The 25,650-nt window shown below is 40.2% G+C and overlaps 1 protein-coding gene across 2 annotated transcripts; it reads left to right on the plus strand.

Moving 5' to 3' along the window:
- The first annotated feature begins 28 nt into the window (after positions 1-28).
- On the plus strand, positions 29-22,329 carry SIRT1 (sirtuin 1). Of its 2 annotated transcripts, none has more exons than XM_076339370.1 (9): positions 29-52; positions 3,425-3,541; positions 4,941-5,182; positions 6,524-6,676; positions 9,425-9,572; positions 12,863-12,942; positions 17,180-17,366; positions 18,728-19,288; positions 20,235-22,329. In XM_076339370.1, exons 3-9 carry the CDS (start codon positions 4,970-4,972, stop codon positions 20,555-20,557), a joined length of 1,665 nt encoding a protein of 554 aa, XP_076195485.1. In that variant the 5' UTR covers positions 29-52; positions 3,425-3,541; positions 4,941-4,969; the 3' UTR covers positions 20,558-22,329. The 2 variants fall into 2 exon arrangements, with proteins under 2 accessions (XP_076195485.1, XP_076195484.1); XM_076339369.1 differs by lacking the exon at positions 29-52 and adding an exon at positions 210-687.
- Positions 22,330-25,650: the final 3,321 nt, after the last annotated feature.

Raw genomic sequence — 25,650 nt, forward strand, 5'->3', positions numbered from 1 at the left:
CGTGACGGCGGCAGCGCCCCCGCCCCCTCCGCCTCCCCCCTCACGTGACCCGGTTTGTTGTTGTTGCGGCCTCCGCGGGGCGGGTGTCCGCGTGGGCGGCGGCGCGGTCACGTGCCGGGTTTAAATCGCTCCCTGGGGGTGGGGGAGGGGGCTGTGGCGGCGGCGCTGCTGCGCGCTGCGCCGGGCGGGAGGGGGGCGGCGGTTGCTACTCCAAGATGGCGGACGAGGAGGCTCCGCTCCTCCGCCCGCGCGACGGCGGCCCCGGCGGCGCGGCCGAGAGCGCCGAGCCCGCTCTGAAGCGCCAGCGCCTGGACTCGGAGGACGGCGGCTGCGGGCGAGGCGCGGCGCCCGCTCAACGCCCGGACCGGGTCGCGGGGCCGCCGCCCGCCGCCGCTGTGGCGGCGGAGCTGCCGGGCGAGGCGGCGGCCGTGACCGCCGATGGCGGCGGCCGTGCGGAGGAGGAGGAGGAGGACGAAGAGGCGGCGGCGGCGGCGGTCTGGAGCGGCGCGTACAATAGGGCCGGGCTGCGGGGCCTGCCCCGGGCGGAGCCGCCTCCGCAGCCGCGGCAGCGGGGCCGGGGGGAGGGGGCGGAGGCGGCGCCCGGCGAAGACGCGGCGGAGGCGGCCATTGGCTGCAGGCGGGCGCAGTGTTCAAACGGGGCGGCCGAGGCGCCGGCCCTGCATCCCGGTGAGGACCCCATCCCTCCCCTCCTCCGCTCGGCCCGGCGGGACAGGCCGCGGGCCGTCCCCTCGCAGCCGGGAGGGGGCGGCCCGGCCGCACAGCCCGCGTCGGGAGAGGCGGCGGCCGCGGCGGGCTCCCTCCCCCCTGCGAGGGCGCTGGGGGAAGGCTCCGGCTCCGCGCCGGCTCTCCCCGCGGGCGCCTCGCCGCGGCAGCCGCCCGGGCTCTCCCGCCTAGCGATAGCCCCGCGGGCCGTGCCGCTCACGGGGAGGCTCGGTGTTCGCCGGCCGCAGCCCGGGGCAGCGCCGGTCCTGGGGAGAGAGCGCGCCGCAACTAGCGGGTGCTCCGCGCGGGGGTGATCTCCGAACACAGGCTGTGCGCCTTTCATCTCCTTAACCATAGTGGAATGCAAACTCGAGCGAGCTGCTGCATCCGTTTTTCTAAACCTAATCAATTCTGATTCTAATCAGTCCTTGGCATAAGCCTGTTGTTTCTTGTGCTGGGCTTCGTAGAAGAAGATTGACTCGGCTCTCATTTCTGAAAGCATTTATTTTGCTGTGTTGCTGGCAACAAGTTATTAAAAATGAAAAATCATAAGCCCTGCTTCTTTTTCACAGTTTCTGCCGTGATAATTATTTTATTTCTGTTTCTTGGAAACTTGCACAGAAAGCACAGGAGCAGCAGTCTTGAACAATTTTTTAAATAACTTCAAGTTACAGTCTTGGTTAAGATTTCAGTGACTGCAGCACACACTAAACTATAACCTTCTAAAAAGTTTCTTTGCAGATCATGTTTGAAGCATACTGTTTGGGCAGTATCAGTATGAAAGTACCTTGCATTGCATTATTGAAACAGGTTTTGAGGGTGGTTTTGTTCGTTTTGTTTCTTAAGGTAATGCTTTGGAAAGACTTCTTAAAAGGTATACGATACTGCATTCTGCCAGTAAAATCTTCACATTTTATCCTGGTATGCGGTCAAAGATATTTTACCTTTAACTCCATAGCAAAACTACAGAAATTTTCTGCCTGTGCGAAAGCAATCCAAAAGGGAACAGAGCTGTATGATAAGCTTGGAACAGCCTCGGCATTTAAAAACGTCATTGGAACAGCACAAGAGTAAAGCTAACGATCTCTTATCAGTGCCTTATACGAAGCCTTTTTGCTCAAGTTACTCAGATCCTCAGGCATGTTTTGCTGTGGATTACTTAGTTCTGGCAGGCATTCCCTTTAGTCCTTGGGGGAATCAAATGAATACAGAGGGAGTATTACAATTTAAACTGTTACTTCAGCCTGCTTGTATCTGTCACAGTGTTTCTTAAATACAAGGCAGTGTGACCTGTATCTGATGAGTTGTCAACAACGTAAGGGTTGATTCTTTATACAGTAGACAAAGGTTGTTTTAGTAAAACTCGCACTTCGCACTTACTGATGTGTACTAATCAACTTTTTACTTCTTCATAATGCTTTTTGGATAATATGTTCACTGACTTCATGCATAAAGAGATGGAAGTGAAATGCTGTAAATATATGGATTAATAATAAGAAATAGTAATGTCAATGAGCACCTGTGGTCTCAGAAGAACAAGACAGCAAGTACAAAAAGCAAGTTTCTGTCCTCTACCTCTTTCCATTCTAATCAGAATAAAGTATTTATGCCAACAAGGGAAAGAACAGGACAACACAGCCTCTGAATAAAAAATGATGGTGTTTTGTGGTGGTCTTTATTTAAGAGTAAAGTGAAGTAACCTAGCTAAAACATTGAAGGGGTTTATTCATAGATTGAAAACTGTTATAGTGATTCTTTACTTTAGAGAGCATGACTGAAACTTGTTCTCCTTTGTTCATAGTCTTAGATTTTCAACAAATTAAGCTACAGTTACTATGGCTATTTCTAATAAAGCCAATAAAAAAAGTTTAGTAGTCTAAATTCTAATAAGCTGCTCAGGTTAAAATTTAGATTTCCCCTTAAATGTTAGCTTAGTAATGCACGCTGTAAGACAAGTATCTCATTCTTCTTTGGACTCCTCCATCTAGATACACAATGAAGTTAGAGTGAGTTTCTCTGGCTTAAGGCCGCGAGCTGAGCTGAAGTAACTGTGTGGTACTCTAAGCCAAACCCAGCTGCGGGGTAAAATGGATGAGATAAACTTAGCGAAGGTGGTTCAAGGTAGCACATTTTCTGTCATAACTGAAATATCACACTGAAAGTATGTATGTGGTCACTTATTGCAGCTCAGCTGCAAGATAACAGCCTAACAAAATTCTGTAACTTAGTTGTATCCAAATGTGTATTTGTGGGTTTCTTCAAAACGCTGTGCTCTTCAAACCTAGTCAAAGATTGGTCTATAAATGGTGACATGTTTTCATTTTATCCAATTTCTCAGCGAGTTGAATGAAGTGAGAATTGTAAGAAAAAGCAATTTTTAATTGTACTTTTAAAACATTTGGATGTTTTTTTAAAATTTAAGATCCTTAATGCCCAACACTTTATAAAATGAAAATTTCACTAAGGTCAACATCCAGCCCAGTATTAAGATAGCAAATCCTGCAGTCTATCTACTGAAGGCTTGAAAGCGTATCTGTAAGCTCAAAAAAAGTAGAAATTTTCTGTGTGTGACAAAACTCCTATTTGTAATTCATTGCAATCAAATTTAAAAGCATACAATTTTAGGTTTTGTGATATATTTAAATATATATCTGTGCCATTTGGCTCAAGTGTAACCCATCACTGTTGTGCTGTCTTGCAGATAACTTCCTTTTTAGTGATGAAATCATAGCCAATGGTTTTCACTCCTGTGATAGTGATGAAGATGACAGAGCCTCACATGCAAGTTCTAGTGACTGGACTCCAAGACCACGTATAGGTAGAAGCCTATATAATGTTCTTAGATGCTGTTTGCCTTTGAACAGTTACTTAATTCTTCCCAGCCTTCAAATTATTTCTTCTGTTGCAAAAAAATTGGCAATTACTGCTTTTGAGCAGCTTAGAGTTGCTGACTGTATTCTGTATGTTATTTAAGGAGTTTAAAAATGAACCTCTTTAAACTTGCTGTATTATGATTAAAATTGTCAATGTCTTTTTTGTGTAGAAATCCTGCCGTGATCCATGTTAAAAGCATACACACAGACTCACTAAACTGAGCAGATTTATGGCATATTTCTAGCCTATTTACTTAGTATTAATTCTTTAAGAAACAAGATGATTTTTGTATAATTTTAGCCAATCTGTAGGGCTCACTGTCCTAAGTGTTACATCAGTTTGGGAATTATTAGTCTGCATCTATATTGCATATTAGCAACAGATAAGTTAAGCATGGCAGTTAGGAACTCGGTAGAAAGTTCTCGTCTCGCACAGAGGCAAGGTAACTGCTAAGGTCACTGGTGATTTGTGTGGGACAGTGGCTTCCAGGGTGCAGTGGGGTTGGGACTTAAGGTCTTTGTCTTACGCAGGCGTGATAATACCACAGCATTCATTTTGCCAGTATTGATAAGAATAGCGGCAAGAAAACACATTATGATAACACAATATTCCACTTAAAATCTGCCCATATGTTGTCTTTGCTGATCCCTTGTTACAGGATCACTGTTGCTACCTTTTGGGTAAATATGTATAACAATTGTTTTCCTTATATGTATTGTAACTAGCCTTAGTGATAGCTATTTGGGTCCTCTTAGTTCAGCTTCTTAAGATTTACCTATTTTTCTTCTACCGCTCTAATCTGAAGTGTTTCTGGAAAGATTGATTTGATGGCTTTAAGAGGTCATGTCTGAAGTCATTAGTGTTAGATGACTACAAGAACAAAAATCCATGGATTGATGGGTCCTATTTGTCTCTTTAGAGTGATGTTTTATAATATGACTAGAAAGTATATGTATATTTGTTGTCTCTTCAACTTACTACTGTAAATACCTTACAAAATGTTGGAAAAATACAAATGAAGCCATAAAATGGAGATACATCGTGAAAATCTTATTGCTAAATAAGTGCACCTCTGAGAGCCACCAAGTTTGCTATGAACTGGGATTTCTACCTTAAGTAACGTTCTATGAAATCCTTCATGGGTTAACATAAAATAAAGTAAGAACCCTAGCTATACTATCACTTCAGAATTTAGACCAAAACATACAGGCGTTTTGATGAACAAAGCATTAAATTGGACTAATAAAATCGTAGTGGCAAGCATTAATAAATGGGACGATGATCATAATCATCTGAAGTACTTGACTTGATTTTAAATACTTACATTTTTTTAATTTTCTTAGGTCCCTACACTTTCGTTCAGCAGCATCTCATGTTAGGTACAGACCCACGGACAATTCTGAAAGACCTGCTACCAGAAACAATTCCTCCACCTGAACTGGATGATATGACACTGTGGCAAATTGTCATAAATATTCTTTCAGAACCACCAAAAAGAAAAAAACGAAAAGATATTAATACTATTGATGATGCTGTGAAACTTTTACAGGAATGCAAAAAAATAATGGTCTTGACTGGAGCTGGGGTACGTATTGCTGCAATGACAGTGAGAGAATATATAGACAGTTGGTTAAATACTTATCCAGTGCTTTACAGCATGCAGGTGATGTGACCCTCGCAACGTTCATAATCAAATAATTGAGCTAGATGGGAAGAGGAGGCACAGCTGTCCACTAGAACGATGCACACTGCAAGACTGGAGCTTAAGTTGGAAGTTACAAGATCTCTCTTCTTATAAGAAAATATTCTTAAACGTTTAAACTCTTAAACAGTTGCTTCCATGCGAAATAGTTATGGAATAAGATCACATCTACCTGTTCCAGAACATTTTCTATCCTAGTCATTTTTTCATTTGAAACAAAGGTAATGATTTTTTTAAACAAAATGTCAGTGGGTCTCTTAAAATACCTGATGGAGCTAGAGGGACTAGACGAATAGGACTCGAAAAAGAAAAGAGTTGGGGGGGAGGATCATAAGGAGAGTTTGATTAGATTTCAGTAGGCTGAATTTTACTTTTACCATGTGCCTCTCTATGACGGTAATAAGATTACTCACTGTTTTACTAAAGAACATTTTTAAACTGTTGTACCTTTGCAGCTTTATACCTATGTACCAGATCATGATATAAAAGTCGATCATTTTTTGCTTCTGTTGTTCATACACAGAGGGTGTGACACCATTCAGAAGAGATGAGTAATTCAAATCAGGTTGTTAGAAAAGCACTGCTACTTCTATTACCCAATCTTGTTCTTTCTAGAATTGCTATCGTACACCTGCTTCTCCTCCTCTTCCCGCAGTATTTTGGGGTAGTCGGAGACAATAAATTTTAGTCTTTATTGACTACTACGATGCTTTGATAAAGAATGTTTGTTTATCAAAAGGGGTTTATTCATCAAAAGTAAGAATCTATTCTGTTGCTGTGTTAGCATGTTAAAAAAAAAAAAATCAACCACCGTGTCCAAGCCTAAGTTGGCAGATCAATGAACACTTACTAATCAAACTTAATGCAACGGTATTTTAAATTTTTGTTTGCTTCTTACAAAACTTCCAGTAGTAAAAGTAAGTTCTGATGTCCTATTACTGCCTGTACAGATTGTACTAAAGGGTTTTTATTGTCCGGTTGTCAAACTTTGTTTCTGCGCTGTTTCTCCTGCTTGTGATTTGGGAATTGTTATATTGGTCCAAAAAAAGGAAAAAAAAAAGAAAAGAAAAATAAATACAGAGAACCCAGACTGGTTTTGTTCTTAATGTCTCTGAGCACCATGAGCATACAGAAACGTGGTTTCCCAAATAGTTTGTACCATAGCAACTCTTTATAGCCGAATATGTAGTTTTGCTTATTTCAGATTGCAAAAATATATTTCAGGTGTCCGTGTCTTGTGGAATACCTGACTTTAGATCAAGAGATGGCATCTATGCACGCCTTGCCGTAGACTTCCCAGACCTTCCAGATCCTCAAGCAATGTTTGATATAGAATACTTCAGAAAGGATCCCAGGCCATTTTTTAAGTTTGCAAAGGTATGCTTTCCAACAGTTCTTATCTTGGTCAGTAAAGACAGATAACAATATTAAAATGCACAAATCAGATATAAAACTATTCTGTTAACAAAATGGTATCTTTGTCTTTTTTTATAAACAAGATAGAAAAATATGTTAATATATTGAATTTGCTTTAATGAGAGACCTCATTCAGTGGCATAACTCTCTCCTTGGGCAGGTCTTTGCAATTTATCGATTTTATATCCTCAGTGTTACTTCAGTCATTGTATTAGCCTTATTAGAAATATTTAGCAACATTCTTTTTTTTTAAGCTTATTTTTACTGTTCCTGTTACAAGTTCATTATATATACAACCATTCTAGGCGGTGTCTCTAATCTCAGGGAGGATAAATTAAAACTTGTAGTTATTTGATCAAACCTCAGTAATTTTAGCTGCTGTTACTTTCTCTGAAAAATGAAAGAATATGAGAAACTTTTGGCCAGCACATGAGTAATGTGGAAAGCTACATTTGAATTTGATATGCTGTGGCATGCTTAGCAATGTCATACAATACATTCACATTTTATCACTGTATTTACAGTAAAGAGGACTAAAGCAGTTTTATGCGCTAATAAGTTTGTTCTTGTTTCAGGTTTTGATATAGCTGTCACAAGGATCTGTACATCTTAGAGAATTAAAACCTTTTTGCAGGGACTGTGTTTGCTTAAAAGGGAGAATGCAGCAGTTTTTGGAAAGACATTAGTGATAGTAAACAGTTTAAAAAGCAGGGAGGACATCTCCAAGACAAGAAGGAATTGTAGAAACTGTAGACATACGTAGAAACAAACAAAAAAAAAAGGCATTTAGCCTGGAATTTCCTCAGGACAAAAAAATCAAAACCAAAATATTCTAAGAATTACTACAGAACCAGTAAGGACTTGTGAAAATCAATCACTATTAGTTGTGCTCACTCTTTCTTCCCTTCCTTTACCCACAATTTATACTACTGCTCTGTTACGTTATAAAGCTTGGAAAAGAAAAATCAATGCATTCTTCAGCTGCTTGGCTTTCTCTGAAAGCCTCCTATCCAGATACGTATTTTGATGCTCATTAGTATATTCAGTTCCTTGGGTTTTTAATTAAAAAAACCCAACAACCCTCCCCCCCAAAAAAACCCACAGCAAACAAAAAAAACAACTTACCTGAAGCCTGCCTATACACAGGTTTTACAAGAATAGTCCAAATCCAATTTGGCTGATACTTTTTTACTAAAATAATTTCTCCTCCTTCTCCTTTTCTCTCCATCAGCTCAGTCAGAATATTAATTTCTTATTCCATGAAATCTTAAGTACCTTTAATTCTAGGGACAAAGAACAGCCAAATAAATTTGCAGAGCTCAGTGGCAGAACACGTCTTGCTTCTTCAGACTAAGATATAAAAGCTGTTAGGACCACATGATTATCTGATTATAATTGTGTAATAGCCTAGTCATAATCTAGGTAATAGCACTATGAGCAATCATTGATCATTGCTGCAGTTCAACTCCAAAGACCCACGTAGCTTCAGAATTATGAGTAACTTGAAATATTGTGGGGAAAAACAAATGCCTTCAAAAAGTCTTTTTTGTTTGTTAATAGTTAGGCTGTATGGTAGCTGAAGGCAAAGCTGTCACAAAGATAAATTTAACAGTTTGCTGTTGTGCTAGAACTTTTGGTTCAGCTTGAAGTATCTACTGGTAAAGGCAGGCAGCAGCCTCCTTCTTGCTAACTTTCTTTTGGCCAGTGACTCTTGTGTTTTCTCTGTAAAAAGGCCTCACTTTCCCAGGTAAGACTCCAGCCCAGTTGCTGTTCAGTGGTGAGAGAGAGAGTGACTGGAGGGCAGAGGGTCTGGAATGCAAGTTCCTCCCTAAATAAGTGCTCCTGAGCAACACAGTGGTGGTGGTGCTGCCGATGTCCTCCTTGTCGCACAGCAACCAGAGGTACCACCCGGGGTGGTCAACTCTAGACGGAGGTTCCTAGTGTGAAGCTTTCAGCTGGGTGCCCACATTTAATTTTTCCTTTTGGCGGGCTCCTTGTTCACTGTGAGCAAACATCAGATCATTCTACAAAAGTGCCTACATTTTTTTTCATATGCTCTTTAGATATACCTACCTCCTCTACCTTGATTTAATGGAAGGGCTAAGCATCTGTCAGGCACAGTGGAATTGCTCTGCTAAGCCATGTGGTTTTAACTTGATGACTACTGTAACTGGCTAAATTGGCAAAGCTGGTCTGAGTACCACTTGTCTTCCCTTTTTATATCCAATGCTATTCTGCTTTCTGGGCTTCCATCTTCTAGGAACGGCTGCTGATAATGCTGAGGAGTAAAAACTGCTTATCCCAAACCAAAAGACCAGAATCCAAATTCCTCATGAAATTTTTGTCAGACTGCAGTTAAAGCATCTATGTTTCTAATAACAAATATTGAGGTTACTTGACACTTACAAAGGAAAAAAGCTTTCCTATTTCATAATTCTCAAAACCAAAAAAGATCTAAACCTTGCTTTTAGGCTGTGTGAAGAACAAAATACCAACTTGCATGGCACAATTCATCCTGACGTGATCAGAAGCTCAGCTGTTGAAAGAAGAGTTGGATCTGAGAGAAATGGCAAAATGCAAAGGGAGTGACAACATTAACTGCTGACATAATTATTATTGATAATATTTAGCTCTGTGTGAATTGCTGCAGTTGGAATAAAGACACTGTCTATCCATTTATGCTTTCTAACCTACTTCTGAATTCCCTAGGAAATCTATCCAGGACAATTCCAGCCATCTCTCTGTCACAAGTTCATAGCTCTGATGGATAAAGAAGGAAAACTACTTCGCAACTATACTCAGAACATAGATACATTGGAACAGGTTGCAGGAATCCAAAGGATAATACAGTGTCATGGTTAGTGGTTTTAGTTTCACTTTTCTTATGTGTAGGAATGATTTTTACTGGTACATGTGACAAGGTAATCGCTATTGGAATTAATTTTTTTTCGTCTTGAATTGGTATCTATTGGCAGCAAATATTCTGCTTTTAAAATGTTGATTTTTTTTTTTACATAGCTTAAGTATTTAAATCAGAAGTGTTTCAACTGGAAATACTTCTTTCAGAAATTATGCTCGATAAATGGTGGTCTTTGTGTATCACTGAAGATCCACACCCTGTTTGCAGAAGCTTAGACCTTAACTTTTAAAATGTATTTGGTGCTTCTTTATATTCATATATGAGAACATAGTGTGGAAATCAGTCTTGTCATAGGTCCCTCTCACTGCCTATCAATGAAATGGAGTTTGGCTGTTATCTGATTCTTTATTTAGGTTATATTCCATTGAAATCTTAAAACATCCCGCCACATCAGTGACTTTACCTCATGTATAAAATATTGTGGATTAATCACCAGTTCAGTTCAGTTGAACCGAAGATCATCTTGTTACACTTTCAGTGTCATACACATTCTGTAATTATGATACCAAATTAAGTGGAATCTCTTAATTAGTTGCTTGATATGCTTTCCATTTCCAAGGACTTGGAAATGTCAAGCTAAAAGTCCAAGGATTCCTTTTTAAGGATGCAGAAAATTAGTTCTTAAAGTGCACGTTTGAATCATTTAGTAGACTTCTGGCAAATAAATTGTTTAAAAGCAGTGTTGGCGCATTTGTAAGACCTGTCTGTCTAATTCCACCTTTTCCAGGGACCAAACTCACTTGGTTCCCTTATCTACAAAGCTTAGCTCAGTGCCAGATCCGTCAATTTTCTTTTTTCAGACAGAGCAAACATGGTACTCTGTCATGGTGACCAAACAGCACACAGTAGAATCCTACCTGTCGAATAACCCGAATCTAGCGCTAGTTTCCATTTGTGCTTGGTGTGTCATGCATTTTCTTTTGGTTGTCATTCCGTATGAGGTATTTATCATTAACTTCTTACATGGTTGTGGTTTTGCACATCACTGCCACACTCAAGCTTCCCATTTTTTCAGCTGCACACTACAGTAATTAGATTTCAGACCATCTGTAGTGTATGTATGTCCTGTGTAAGTTGGTTTTAAATTAAAAAGATTCTTTAAAAACATGCTATGGGCTTTGAGATTTTGAGGCCTTTGGAAATTAGCAAAGGTTGTTTTGAGCATATCGAGCTTTATCTGACATATAGTTATGCTGCTCCTTAACAAATGCTAGTTGACACTGGTAGTGGCTGAAGAGAAACTGAAACTCTGTTATGTAAGGGTTCATACTGCTATATTTATTCTCTCTTTTTTGTCAAGCTGTGGCAATGGCAAGCTAATCATGAGTGTGCCAAATGACCAGGAACCTTGTAATGATTTGGGGAGTTCATATATGAACCTCTGAACCCATTTCACACTGCAGACCTACAGTAAAGTTGCTACTATGAAAACTACTGTATCTTGGAGGCATTTTCTGAATTTAAAATGGCTTTTGCATTCAACCAACATGTCTGGAATTAGATCGTATTCCTTGCCATTGCTGTAACTGAGTGATCAAAGGCAGCGGCCTGCTGGCTACACGACTCGCGCATGGGGCAGCATAACTTCTTGATCGAGTCCTTTTGACGGTGAAAAATAACTCATGTAATAAGAGTTGCAAGTAGGTAGCAACAGATGCCTCAGACAGGGTTAGGTCTCCTAGCCTGACAGACATGTCCCTAACACACTGTATAAAGGACTAAATTATTACTATAAACAAATTATAATGAGCGAATAATAACTGTCATACTTCCTGTAGTCTTTGGAATCCCTCAAGTTCTGGAGTTGCAGTGCTGAGCAAGCATTTCAGAAGCTGTGCACTTTCCACGCCAGCAGTGATTAGCAGACCTGAACCACCAGTTGTTCATAAACGATCTGCTCCAAGTTTTTCTGTGCTTTCACTCTGTTTTACCCAGATACAATATCAGCAAAGCATATTTTGATATTGTACTTAGTCCCAGAATCCCTTCATTTAGCAGTGTGTTGGTTGGCTGCTGTACGTAGGTTATGAGCAGAAAATATCTTTGGTTTGAGTGGCTTAAAATAATACTCCAGATAAAGTTTTGGTACCAGACGTTTTTAGCTGTTCCTTGCTTCTGCAAAGCTTTCAACATCTTAATGGTTACCTTGCAAAAAGTTTCCTTTTGAAGAGAGACTTTTGTACCGCCCCGTACATTGCTCAGTCGCAGGGCTTTCTTACTGCCCTTGCATCACCATTAGAGATTAGAGAGCTCCAGACTTTTCCTGTATGACTGGCACATTCCAGTGCAGGGTCAAAAAGATCTCCAATTTTTTTTTTTTTTTTTTAAGCCTTGTTTCATGATTAGGAGAAAACCTGTCAATTTTTCACTTCATTCTTCAGCATTCTGTCGACTTCCAGCGTTATTCCTTCCGCAGATAAAAGGCCTTGTAAGCCTCTGTCTCCTGCACATGTGCGTACCAAAAAGCCACTCTAGTTTGCCACAATGACTTGACACTGTGTATTTTCATGTGTGTTGTCAGCCACCTGATAAGCTTTCCCTTTAGACAGATGGAGACACGAATGCTCTACCAGATACTCAGGATCACCTTCAGCTGCTTCAGAAACAGGCCAGTTAGAGCTACCAAGTGGCTGGATGGAGCAACCAACTTAACACGGTCTTGCCAAATAATAAACGTGGTAGCTAAGCTGGATACCAAGTTCAGAGCAGTATTTCAATTTGAATAATACAGCTGTAACCTCTCACTTCTGCTGAAAGGAACAATACTGCTATTTAGTTGCCTACAGTGAAGTCTGTACTAATGCATTTTCTTAGTTATTTTGCCCTTTGATAACGAGTTTCTTCAGTTCATGTGGGTTCATGTCCTGCTGCTGCTGTTTGCAGAGCTGTCGGCACTACTGCTAATTGTGTAAAGAGGGAAAGGGAAGGTTCTGTTCTCCCCTCCTTGTATATGCTTGCACAGGTTGGGGGAATAAGAGGATACAATATAATTTTTGTTGGCACATATACGGTATGTATATCCTGCTTCTAAAACACGATTTCTGCTAACATCTAGAAGAACTACTTTTAGTATTACAAGTATCTTATCTTAATTGTAAATGACTTTTTAATGACTGATTTTATAGCACTGCAACATAACAGCCTTTGTGTCAAAACAGCTTGGGCAAAAAGACCAAATCTGAATGACTGAAGATCCTTATTTCTACTGTATGGGTTTTTCCCCTCAGGTTCCTTTGCAACAGCTTCCTGCCTGATCTGTAAATACAAAGTTGATTGTGAAGTTGTTCGAGGAGATATTTTCAATCAGGTAAAAATTTACTTTAACTCACTGCAGCTTTCTAATAAGTAACTCTCAAAAAACCCCCAAAACACCACCCTTGGATTGCTTAAAAGATCTGCTTTTAAAAGGCTACATATCTTTGCATGTATTTCATAAAAGTGCCTATCTGTATTTGAGCATTTCCTCTAGTATTTAAAAGTACACTCAAATACTATACTGCAAAAATTAGGTAATGGGAAAAAGCAGAACAAAACTGTAAGAGTCCATTTTTAATGGCACTGCCAAGAAAAGCAGAGGTTAAAATGCTAAGTAGAAAGTTGGGTTTATACCTGTTTGAATTTAATCTGAACTCAGTCACACTGAGAAAGCAGTCTTAGCTATTTATAACATCAGTTGCAATTTGAGCATTTACCTACGTTAAAAATACGTTTAAACAGCAGATGATGCGTGGACAAACTGCTAACTACAGAGCAGCCTCTGAGCAAGGAAGAGGATCAGATGAGATGAGATGTCTGACATGTGCTTACTCGGACTTCTGAACTATTCCATATTCTGAACTCCCCACATCTGGGTCTGAAGTGCCCCAGGGCCAAGGCAGGAGTTAGTTCTGCTCCGTCAGAGCAGGTGAACCTTTGGCTTGGCGAGACCCTCTTTGCTATTCTTCCCCTTCTTTTGAAGGAACAGAGATGATGATTCTCGGATCAAAAAGATATTGTTTATACAAATGGAAAGGGACTCTTCCTCTGCAGGCTCATGTGTTTTTGATAAATGCTTACGAGTTCACAGTTGCAACCTTAGATGAGAAACATGGAAGGGATGTAAATCTTTGAAGTATTACATTTGAAATGAGACTCGATGAAAGCCTTTCAGAAGAGATGTTCAAATTAAAGCTTTAAGAAACGCGAACGTCATAAGCCTGAAGCTTTGTAACACTGAAATATTGAATGTGAAATCTGGTTTACTTTGCTATTAAGAACATTATTTTTGAGAACTTTTTTATCTTACAGATGTTTGCTGCTCCTTTACCTTCAAAGCCAGCTGGTTGGAGTTTAGGGGTTTTTTTCTTCTAACAACCATTCCTAAGTATTCTGTCATTTTCTGTTCTGATTGTTAGGGGTCAGGACTCCTTTTCCTAACAACGCTTTAATCATTGTACGTTTATATGCTGAACCAAACTTCTGCCCTGATGGCCCATCCCTGCTGGTGGTTAGTAATGGAAGCGTGGGGAAGTGGAGAGAAGCAGCCTGTAGCAATACTTCTGCATAATGAGAACAAAGAGGGTCTTACTCCCAAGATGAGACTGAAGGAGCTCTTTACACTCAATCTCTCAGCCCTAATCTTACAGTACTGTTGCCAGGTATATCTTTCCAGGGCAGGCCCTAGCTGTAATACTGAATTATTTTCATAATGCAAAATAAATATGGTTCTTGCCAAATATAATTTCACACAACAAGAAATAGCGCTATTGAAAGAAAACATACTCTTCCTCCTTTATGCGTGAAAAAAAATTGTTCTGTTTGCCATCATTATCTATATTCCGTAGCCTGCATTTCCCAAACCAGCAATATGCAGTTTCTTTTTCTGTTGCCTCTCTAGAATAAGAATTTGGTTCCTTAGATATCAAAAGAAACCTTTTCTGTACTTAGAAAATAAAACACTGTCCATTTCAACAGCTTTGTTCTCTAGCAAGTCCCCCTTCACAAAAATGGTTTTGGCACCTGGGTCCCAATAGACAGGCAGTTTCTAGTCTCTGCTGTCCTCCATTATGTGAAAGTTCAGTTATACATCGACCCAGGTCCTTAGTTTTCCCTAAAAATACTACCTTTCCTTTGCTCTGGTCCATCCTCTGATGGTCGTAAGTGCTTCCAGCATCCTGGGAATCTGCCAGGATTTCCGTTCAACATAGAATGAGAATTGTTTGAGATCGTCTGTTTAGAAAGCTACCACATTTCTTGTTGCTGCTCTTCATTCTTTTGCCACTTCCAAGATAAAGTGCTAGTTCCCTGTAGCATGTTTCTTTCTCCTGGTTGCTGTACACAACCATCCTTCTGGATGAGAAGCAGCAGCAGTTATAAATCACACAGATAGAACTTCTGAGTAAAACAATTTTTAGTCACTTCCAAAAATACCACTTTTACTTTGCTTTGACTATTTTAGGCAGCTTCAAGAAATAGTGAAAGGGTCTCAGATTTAGGAAGAAAAGGCCCAAGAAATGGAAAACGTGCACCAGTTCTTGGATATTCTTAAACCAACGTAGTCTTTACTAATCTTGTTTTTGATAGATGGATAACATCAGTAGTCAATGAGAAGTTCCACTTCTCTTTCATTAGAGAAATACATCAGCAGAGGCCGTGGGGTTTTGGGGGAGTGCTACTTCTGGAGGGAAAAAGGACCCTAGGCAATCGAGTGGCCAATTATCTAGCTTTAACTTCTTGGTATCAATTTCAGCTCTTGAAATAGATCTTCCCCCTTATTGACGACCTTTCTGAGGATTAGCAGAGAAGCTGGTGAGTAGCGTAGTGCTGGAACGCATTTAAGGGCCCATTACAGTTACTCAGATGATTTGGATAGGGACATCAGTTGCTCCACAGAGATCCATAAGTCACAAGTAATTGGACTTCTGTGAGAAATGATGGCAACAGAGTTAACATTACTAGGTCTCTTTAAATCAAAAGTTAGAGGTCTTCATTTCATCCTCCTCCTAATACAGAGCAAATTATTTTCCCTCCTTAAGCTTCCAACTGAAAGTGCAAAGGCATCACTAACATCAGCAGAAGAGACAGCAGGGTAAAAAGCTTCAGAAAAGTTTAAGCTGTTTGTATGTCATGAGCTCTCTTTCTAGTATGTAAAGATCCAAGGAAAAAGTTCAAGATCCATTCTACCCATCTGCTTGTTTTTGGCTGGTTGCTCTTTAGTTGGTTTCCCTTTAGCGTGGGGTTACTAGACTCTTTAGCTTGGGTATGTATGTGGTGAAGGTTTCCTCCACACCAGTTCCTAGTTCTTGTGCCATACTGCTCTTCACGCATCCCTCCTACAAGGTCTTCTTCAAAGGAGGATTGGATTCTTTGTTCGAAGACTTAAATTTTTGGGAAAGGTCCTTTTGACACTAGAGGAAGGCCTTTTACTTGTGATGTTTTCTCACATGGAAAGCATGGTCTTTTGTTCTACTGCAGACATCCATAATCTAGTTCTTTGATTTAAACTTTCTAAGTTCTGTATTATTTTTTCTGCATATCTTCTGTGTACAAAAGGGAGTTGTTATGCATTTACATGTCAGTTTTCATATGTTTTCCTATTACAATAGGCAATATACATCTCTTTACACCTTTACATAACACTAATTTGCTTGTGATGACTGCTATAAGATTGCAGCTACATTTAGCTCCTTAGATTTATTCTGGGGTATCGTATTTTAACAGTACAGCTGAGAAGACTTGAACTATTTGAAAGAAACATTGCTCAGTAGTAATTGAAGTATTGTCTGTACGTACTCACATTGCTCATCTTCTTGTTTTTCCTTTCTCTGAAGAAGTCTTAAGACAGGAAGGATTTGAGAGATCAGAAAATCCTCTGGTTTCAGGAGGAAAGGGAACCTACTTCTCCACAAACATAACTCTTGTTCACTTTTTTTAGTGAACAAGGATTCTGCTCTATTTTTGGAGGAATTAGAAAACTTTAAAAGGGAAACCAAACGAAAAGTTCTTTCCTACGTTCTTGTCCTATATGCTTTTTGCTAGCCCACCTGCTACAGTGTCATGGTGCTTTATGTGTATAACACACATACCCTTTTGGAGGAGAGGAGAAAGTAGAGAGGTAAAGCTCTACAGTATACTCTTTGACTAGGAAGGGTTTGATATCAGATCCTATAATGGAAACTCACAGCGAAATCTAAGTTTTTGCTCTGATTAAACCAAGAAAAATACATTCCTATCAAATAGGAGGTAATTACTTATTGGTGCTGAGCATGACTTCTGGACTTTGGCTTAGTTGTCGGATAAGAACTGTGGTGTAGATCTGCGTGGTTTCTCCCTTTTGACTTAAGAGGACTCCCCCTTTATTCCTGCTGCAGTTTTATTTCTGTGTGTAGTTGCTGCAGCCCAGAGTAAGAAATGTACTTGTCTGTACCTCCACAGAAAAATGAAATGAGAAAATACCACTGAAACTTCCTTGTCTTTTGCCGAAATAAGTCACTGTGAATTGGTAAAATGTGAGGTTTTCAAGGGCGCAGCCTTGAATTGTAGTAATAGAAGCTGTTCTAATGCAGGTTGTACCTAGATGTCCCAGATGTCCACCTGATGAACCGCTCGCTATCATGAAGCCAGACATAGTGTTTTTTGGAGAGAACTTACCTGAGCAGTTCCATCGCGCCATGAAGTACGACAAAAATGAAGTTGATCTCCTTATTGTTATTGGGTCTTCACTGAAAGTAAGACCAGTAGCATTGATTCCAAGTAAGTGACTATCTCTGGTAATATTTTCTTCCAAAAATTTGGATCAAAAGTGCAATTCTCAGTTAAGAGCTCTAAGAAATGCTTTTGGCTTGATTCAGTGAAGAAACTAGATTAAGCATCTAGTTTTCTAAGATGAAAACTGATTGCCTATGTAAAGCTGAAATGCAAAATGGAGAAAGTAACAAATTCTAAGTGCTTTTTCTACACTCCAGGCAGATCTCAAGGTAGTGAAATGATAATCTGAAAAACTACTCTCTGAAAACTTGACTTTGTTCTGAGATTCAATTAATTTCTCTCCCTGCTTGTGATATGCTTTGAGAGTTACTTGGAAGATTTAGAAAGGAAGCATCTTTAGAAAGATAAATGTAGTGTCAAAAAAACAGATCAAGTATATCAGGTGTCTGAGCTGTAGCTTATCTTAAAGTCAGTACTTAATTCTAAATGATACACAGTGGGCATTATATAGTGTGTCACCATTTGGATCCTTATCTTTTAAAAGCGATAAGGAAAAACATCTCTGTTAATATACGTTATAGAAAAATGCCCTTCAGGAAGGCTGAGAAAATACCACGACAGGTGATTTATTTGCCTACTGAGTGCAAGACTTACTGGTACTAAAGAAATTCTCTTGGCGTGTAAGCCTGAGAAGGACATCTGCTATTAACTGGAAACATACAAGACCCATGGCCTTTGTAATAACATCCTCTTTGCTGTACAAGAGGCAGAGCCTAGTGTTTAGGCTGATGGGAAATGCATGAGGACTGGAAAGTTAGGATCCACTACAGAAACCACTGCTCTTTCTGTGTCCTAGAACTGGATTTCATGAGCTGGTTATCTGAGGAATCAATGCTAGGTTACCAAACTGGTGGGTTTTGGAAGCCTAAATGTCAGAAATGGGTTGAGCAACCCTGTACAGCGTAGACTGTACCTGGAAATATTTTGACCTAATTAATGGGATGTCATTTACCAGCAGTGTATTCTTCATGTGCACTTAAGGACATACAATGAATGCGCAAAATCAACACAGTTCTAAGAGATTATAGTATTAATTTTAATAATCTTTTTAACAGTTGACCAAATATTGCTGTAGTCAGTATTTCTGTGCACGTGTTTCTAGGTGATAGAGGAACACTTTCTACTGGAAAAAAGGGCGGGGGGGGAATCTAGACAAGCTACAGTAGGTATAGCACCTCAAACTGCTGTTGTTAAATTTGAGGTTTGCTTGTCTTCTTCCTGATCTGTTTTGGTCTTGTTGCAAGTGAATGTATGAAGAGAAGTCTGAGGAATCAAACTTTCTAAGTAGATCTCTGCTGAAAGTGAAACTGAAGTGACTACCTTTAAATCCTCTTCTCTATATATAGGTTCCATCCCCCATGAAGTGCCTCAGATCTTAATTAATAGGGAACCTTTGCCTCATCTACACTTTGACGTGGAGCTTCTTGGAGACTGTGATGTTATTATTAATGAATTATGTCAAAGGCTAGGTAGTGAATATACAAAACTTTGCTACAACTCAGTAAAACTTTCAGAAATAACAGAAAAGCCTCCACGAACGCACAAGGAGCTTGAAATACACTCAGCCGAGCTACCGCCTACCCCTTTAAACATTTCAGAAGACTCTAGTTCACCAGAAAGGATGACTCCACCAGATACTTCAGTGGTGTCTTCAGAACACCCAGCTGAATATAAGTTAGAAAACTGTGATCCTGCCTCAGAAACTAAAGGGACCTGCACAGAGGAAAAGCTTCAGGACACACAGACATCGTCAGAAAACCCTGAAAATCCTACTAATGAATTAATGAACTCTGAAACAATGAAGGAAAATGGATCTAACAACGGAGAAAATAAAGAAAAAAATGAAATACTGAAGAAGTGCTGGGTAAACAGATCTGCAAAAGAACAGATTAGCAAAAGGCTGGATGGTAAGTGTTAACTCATTTCAGTATCTTGCGTTTTTTGGCCGAGATGTTTATTCTAGACTTACTTTAAAGCAATAAATAAGTTACCCTTGGGGGAATCAGTGGGGTTTGGTGGTTATTTTTGTTCAGACAAGTGTCTACATAACTCATCATTCTATCATTTATTTCTTTTGGAGAAGCCAATAAGACTTTTTTTTAAATTCATAATAGGTTTTATAATCAGTGATTACATACTCCCTAAAAAGATCAAAGTTTAGGAGGTTGAAGGTAAGTATCAAAAAATAAATCAGTTTCTAACATTTTCAAATGCATTTTCAGAAAAATTAGTTTGATCCTCAGGTGTTCAGAAGCTGGTCACACTAGGGCATAATTTGGTATGGCAGTGGAACTGAAAGATGAAGTCATGATAGGACTTGAAAAGCAAATCTCACAGCTGGAGCCAGGCACGTTTGGAAGGAAACTTTAGGCTTCCCAAGGAAGCCTTCCAGTATGCGGTCTCTTAACTGATGTAAGGAGTTATCACACTAGAAAATCAGCATGGATGAAGCTGATTGATTGAATTGCAGCTTTCCAAAGCAAAGGCTGGTTTTAAACTTTGTCAAATACTCTCTGCAGTGGGCTCCGGTTCTGTTATTTGTAACAGAAATCTACCTGTGAATACATATACCAATGAAAAAAAGCTGCTAAACATTAAAGTTTAAATGCTCTTTTGTGTCAAAGGGAGGGGGGAAAGGAATGCTGAGCTTTCCAGTGAAGCATTTGTTACATGCTTAATAATAAACACGCATACATTGAAATAAATGTGTTTCTAATGTAATCTGATTTGTCAGGTAAGTTTCACTGTTGAAAATACATATATGCAGGTAGGTACCTTTTAACCAGAAGTCTGCAAGACCTTGTAGAAATAATTTATTTTAGCCTTTTATTGACTTTAAAAATTCTGTTTCAGGTACTCAGTATCTATTTTTGCCACCAAATCGCTATATTTTCCATGGTGCTGAGGTTTACTCAGATTCTGAAGACGATATCATATCTTCCAGCTCTTGTGGGAGTAGTAGTGAAAGTGGTTCATGTCGTAGTCAGAGCTTAGATGTGGAGGATGAGAGTGAGATTGAAGAATTTTACAATGGCATAGAGGATGAGGATGCTCCTGAAAGGGAAGAGGAACCTGGATTCGGGGAAGATGGAGTTGAACAAGATGAATCGGCAGCTGATGAATCAGCTTATGCAAATGAAGCTGCAGGGACTGATCATCCAAGCAACAAGTTGTAAAGCGATCACAGACTGGTTTCAGGAACTTTCCACCAGCATTAGGAGCTTTGGCATGTCAGAATGAATGTTTACGTCTGAATTTAGAGCAACAAAACCATAAGGATGTAGTCTTTATAAACAACTAAAACAGATTTTCATGCTTAGTTTTTTACCTTTTTCAATAAAGTTCTATTACTGTGCACTCAACACTAACTCATCTTTTTTTTTTTTTTAAGGTACTAGGAATATCTAAACAATTGTCACGATGTTCACTTTTAAGTTCATCTGTCTGATCAGGCATCCATGTATATAATACATATTTTTGCTTAATAAATTTCAGCTTATGTTATTTTTAAACAGTTTTGAAAAAGCCATCGGAATGTTAAACTAATATAAAGGGAACAGCTAATTTAGACCAAAGAATGGTATTTTCACACCTCTTGCTTTGTAACAGTTTGGTTTATTTAAAACCTTCTTATGCTTCTGCTAAACCTTTTATTCTCGCCTAGTCTGTCATTAAACACTGGCATTTTCTAAGACCTACTGTGGCAGCTAATTTTTTGCTTGAACAGTTACTTTGTATGTTTGAGACATACTTAAATGTGAGTAGATAGTTAAATGGAAAGAAGACAGCGAGCACTTGAGAAATCCTATGGGGTTTAGACTGATCAAGAAGTGCTGTGAAAATGCTTAGGTTACCGAGTTTTAATACTTCCTGTGGACATGAAGCGATGTTGACATTGGCTCCTTTGCAATTACAATACTGGCATTTTAAACAAAATGGATCCCCCACAGTAGAAGTTTTTCACGTTGTATACAAAAGTCAAATATAGCGCAGCTCGCATTAAAAATAGCATTTGATAAATTGCCAAGGCTCTAATGCGGAAGCTAGGCTGAGTTCAGAATAGTGTTTCTACCAGCATGTGAGAGGGCGCGAAAAGATAAGCTCTTCCTTTATCCTTATTGGTAACAAAACCAGGGGAAACTAACTCAAATACCGAGAGCCTCTGCTTGCACTGCTGAGTGGATAAAAGGCAGATTAGTAACCCAACCTGGAAGCACGCTGTTTTGAGGCCATGTCTCAGGTTGGGAAAATAACTGTCCACCTGCTAGCTCCACCTTGCATATTAAAAGCAAAGCAGCTACTCAAATTATGACATTGTATATTCAAGTGCTAGGCTGCCTTAAAACTGGATGTTGCAAATCTTCAAGTGTGGATCGTTTCCAAGCCTTTAGAACTATTTTGTAAAATTGCACAGTGCAGTAGTAAGTGAAACGGCATTTTTCTATAAACCACTTTTTCAGCATTGGCCCAAATGAACTCTACGATGTAGATTATTCATACACTTTGCTTTAATATTTATTACATTTTGGAAGATGTATAGTAGCTGTTCTTTGAACATGATACATCAGTTAATAAATATTTCAGAACAGCCTCCTGTATTCATCAGAAAATGTTGGCATGTTGTCTCATTGTCCAAATTTAATACAGCTCTTATTTGGCTACTCTAAAGAATGCAATATGTTTAGTTTTCACTTGCATGTCACAATGTATTAGTTTGTGCTATAGGAGATATTTTGAATTGAAATACTTTGTTTTAAATTATTTTTACAGTGAGGGTTGTTTTCTGCTCTTTTATATTGTATATAGTGTCTTTTATGTAATCTACTGGCATATGTTTTGTAGAAGACTGTTTAAAATGACTGGCTATCTTCCGGCAACTTTTGAAATACAAAACCAGTGTTTTATACTTGTACACTCTGTTCTAAAGTCTATTAAAATTGTCATTTGATTTCTGGTTTCTGTTAATTTCTAGTTAGATCTTAAAAACTTAACAAAAGATGCCCTATAAAGTCAAGGTATACCCCAGCTAATATAAAGCATTATATAGTAAATAATTGCTTTTTTCCATCTGCTCCCTTGGAAAAATAAAGCCTGAATGAAGCTACTCTGCACTGCCTTTGGTAAAACGACCTCCTGAACCACCATGCAATGTTGTCCTTCAGAAAACTACTCTTCTCCTTCCAAATCCTACATTAACTTTAGATGTATTTGCTGAACAAGAGTGTTTATTTCTGGTGGTGTTTCAGTACCTCGCAGCTCTGCCACCCTTTCTCTACCCAGCCCAAAGCTCCTTTGACCTTTGGCACTTGCTGCTTCCACCCCAACCCTAGACAGCCACATCCAGAAGCTTCCTTGTAAGGAACCTGCACCACACAGGAGTTTGGGGCATGTTTTGGCATCACATACGCAAGTATTTCACTTGTGTTTTGTCTTCGCACAGGTAATGCAGACAGGCAAAGCCTCTGTTTCCCTTGGGGTGGTGGTCTCAGTCGCCCGGCACAGCCGCAGATGAAGCCCAACTGCAGAGAGCCCTGCGTGGGTTGGTCCTTGGTTTGTCCTGTGGCTCCCTGGGGGCTGCAGCTGTACTGACCCCCCACACACTGCAAAGATCCACTCCTGTTGGCCCTCAAGGGCCAGGGCCCTGTTTAAACTGGTTTTCCACTATGTAACACCTTACTGTTTTGATGATTCCGCTGTACTTCTGAACCACCATCCCTCAAATATAAATTACATTTGTATTAGGCAAAAAAAAATTGTTTATAAAACTCACACACTTGAGACATGAAATGAAGTATTAAAAATACTAAGAATTTTTTACACAGATAATGTTTCCCTATCAATTGCTTATTACTCTGAAAGGACTTGAAAACATTTTTCCTCTAGAATAAGACAGCTGCACCTTTTTCTACATCTAGATGAAGAAGTTCTGCTTTTTGTTCTTTCTTGTACCTTTGCCAATATTATTTGGACAGAAGAAAAACCCCAAACTATAACGTGCCGCCTCATTCCTCCATTTCACACACTATCCTTTCCCTGTAGTGAACATGTCGTCTTTTAAATATTGCTTAAAACAGTCATAAGGCAAATGATGGGGATGAGGAAACATTTGCTATCACAGCTTTTTGTTATCCCTAAGTATTCAGCATCTTACATGAAATTTGTCTGGAAGAGCGTGTTCAGTTCCAGCTGTAATTTGTACAATCTCAAAAAGGGAGATTACATACTTTTCTCATAATTTGCATTACTACCCTATGAAAGCCTCTTAACCCTCTTAGTATTTATATTAAATAGACGCACTGAAAAAAGCAAAGTACAAGCATTTGTTCAATAAGATGGTGCCATTCCCCAGCCCCCTTTCAGCCTATTTTGATGCATTAGACAGAATAATGACCTTGCAAAAGTATTTCAAGTGACGTGAAAGAAGTCCAGATTTAAAAATCTTGTAATAATTTTTTCTTAATGGCCATGTATTCTCTATGGGTCTATCTTGAATCCAGTACATTTTTAACTAGTGTTTTTGATTATGGAAAATACATGATATTTTTAAATGCATGACAGCAAAGTGTCGAACAACATCAAACTGGGAGGGGCTATAAGAGTACAAAATTTGAATGAAACCAGCATTCAGAATCAATCTGAAAAATTGAAAAAGGTTTGAGAAAAATGAAGACACAGTTCAGTACCTCAAGTTCAGTATCTATGCTTAAATACCAAATCAGAATGGTCAAATCTAAAGGCAGTTGCAATTATTTGCATAATATACTTACCTACAGAGTGACTGGAAAATAAAATCCAGTTGAAAATGCAGAATTTCAGGCTAAAACAACTGGCCATGTCTATGTAACTATGGGTTCTAAACTAGGTATAACTAATCAAGAAAAGTCATGGAGTCCTAACAGTACCCTCAGTATAGTCACTCTTTGCTCAGCAGTTTTGAGAAGACACACAGGCTACCAGGACTTAGTAAGAAAAGTAATAATAATATTAATAATGGTGCATGAAGGGAAAAGAGTTGCTATTTATTCTCCCAACCTGAGGCCCAAGGACCATTCAGTTCCAGATGCAGAAAAGCAGAGGCAATGAAGTACACCATCGCACACGAACTGTGGAACTCGCTGGCGTAGGACGCTGTGGGAGCTCAAAGTGGCCTCAGAAAGGAATTGGGCAAATTCAGGTGGGACTGGACTACCAAAGCTCCTTGAGAAGGATTCCAAGGAAAAGAGTATTTTCCTCTCCCTACACTCCCCTGTAAGCACCTGGACTAGCTACAGATGGAGACAGTTTGTACCTCAGATTAACCCAGTACAGCAGTTCTCAAGTGAAATACAGAAACAGAGAGCCTCCAAGAGCTGTGCTACAACTATTTATACTGGACCTTTTAAACAACAGACCAAGCAAACACTTGTAAGGCACACCCTAAGTATATATTCATCCTGCCTTGGAGATGGTGGAAGCAGATATATGACCACAGGTCTTTAAAGGACTAAGTTTCTTAAGAGACACAAACCCGAGTGCTTTGTGACTACGGGACTGTTGTTGTGACTCTCACAGAGCAAGAGAGACTGCCATCCCTGCAAACCCCACTTCCCCACAGCCCAGCCCCTCCCAGAACAGCCCCTGCACCAGTATCACCGGTGAAGGAGCTGCTGACAAAGCAACTACAAGCAAGTTAAGTTATAGGCTTTATATATTCCTAGTAAGTGAGTTTTTGAAAGTCACAAAGAAACACAATTCCAAAGTCCTTAAAACCAACATACACACACATTTCAGTGGGGTTTTGTTATTTGGTTGTGTTTTTTTTCACTCTGTACAACTAGTATTCTTAATACTGTCAAACAGCAAAGCGCTGCTTCCAAGCACAAGCCTCAGCTGAAGGAAAACCTCTTTCCAACAGCACGTGGACTGCTTACGCGGAGCCCCGGGAGTCTCGGAAACTGGATCACTCTTGCAGCGCCGCCGAGCTGGAGCCCAGCACTCATACACCGTGACAGACGACCGCACCGGCAGCCCCACTGACCGCCTCGGCGTCAGGAACCAGCGGGAGAGGACGGCCTGCGCGGCGCCGGGACCCCCCGCCCCGGGCCGGGCCGGGCCGGGCCAGGCCACCCGCCGCGGTGCCGCCGGCCGGGAGCGCCCCGCGCCGCGCCCGTCCAGGCCGGGGTCCGGCGCTCCCCCCCGCGGGGAACGAGCGGGCGCTTCAGGGGAGGGGCTGGGCGGCCCCTCCCGAAACTAGCCAGCTGGTGCGGCGGCCAGCTCCTCGCCCGGTTCT

This window comes from Aptenodytes patagonicus, chromosome 5, assembly GCF_965638725.1.
Source record: "Aptenodytes patagonicus chromosome 5, bAptPat1.pri.cur, whole genome shotgun sequence".
In the NCBI taxonomy this organism is placed as follows: domain Eukaryota; kingdom Metazoa; phylum Chordata; class Aves; order Sphenisciformes; family Spheniscidae; genus Aptenodytes; species Aptenodytes patagonicus.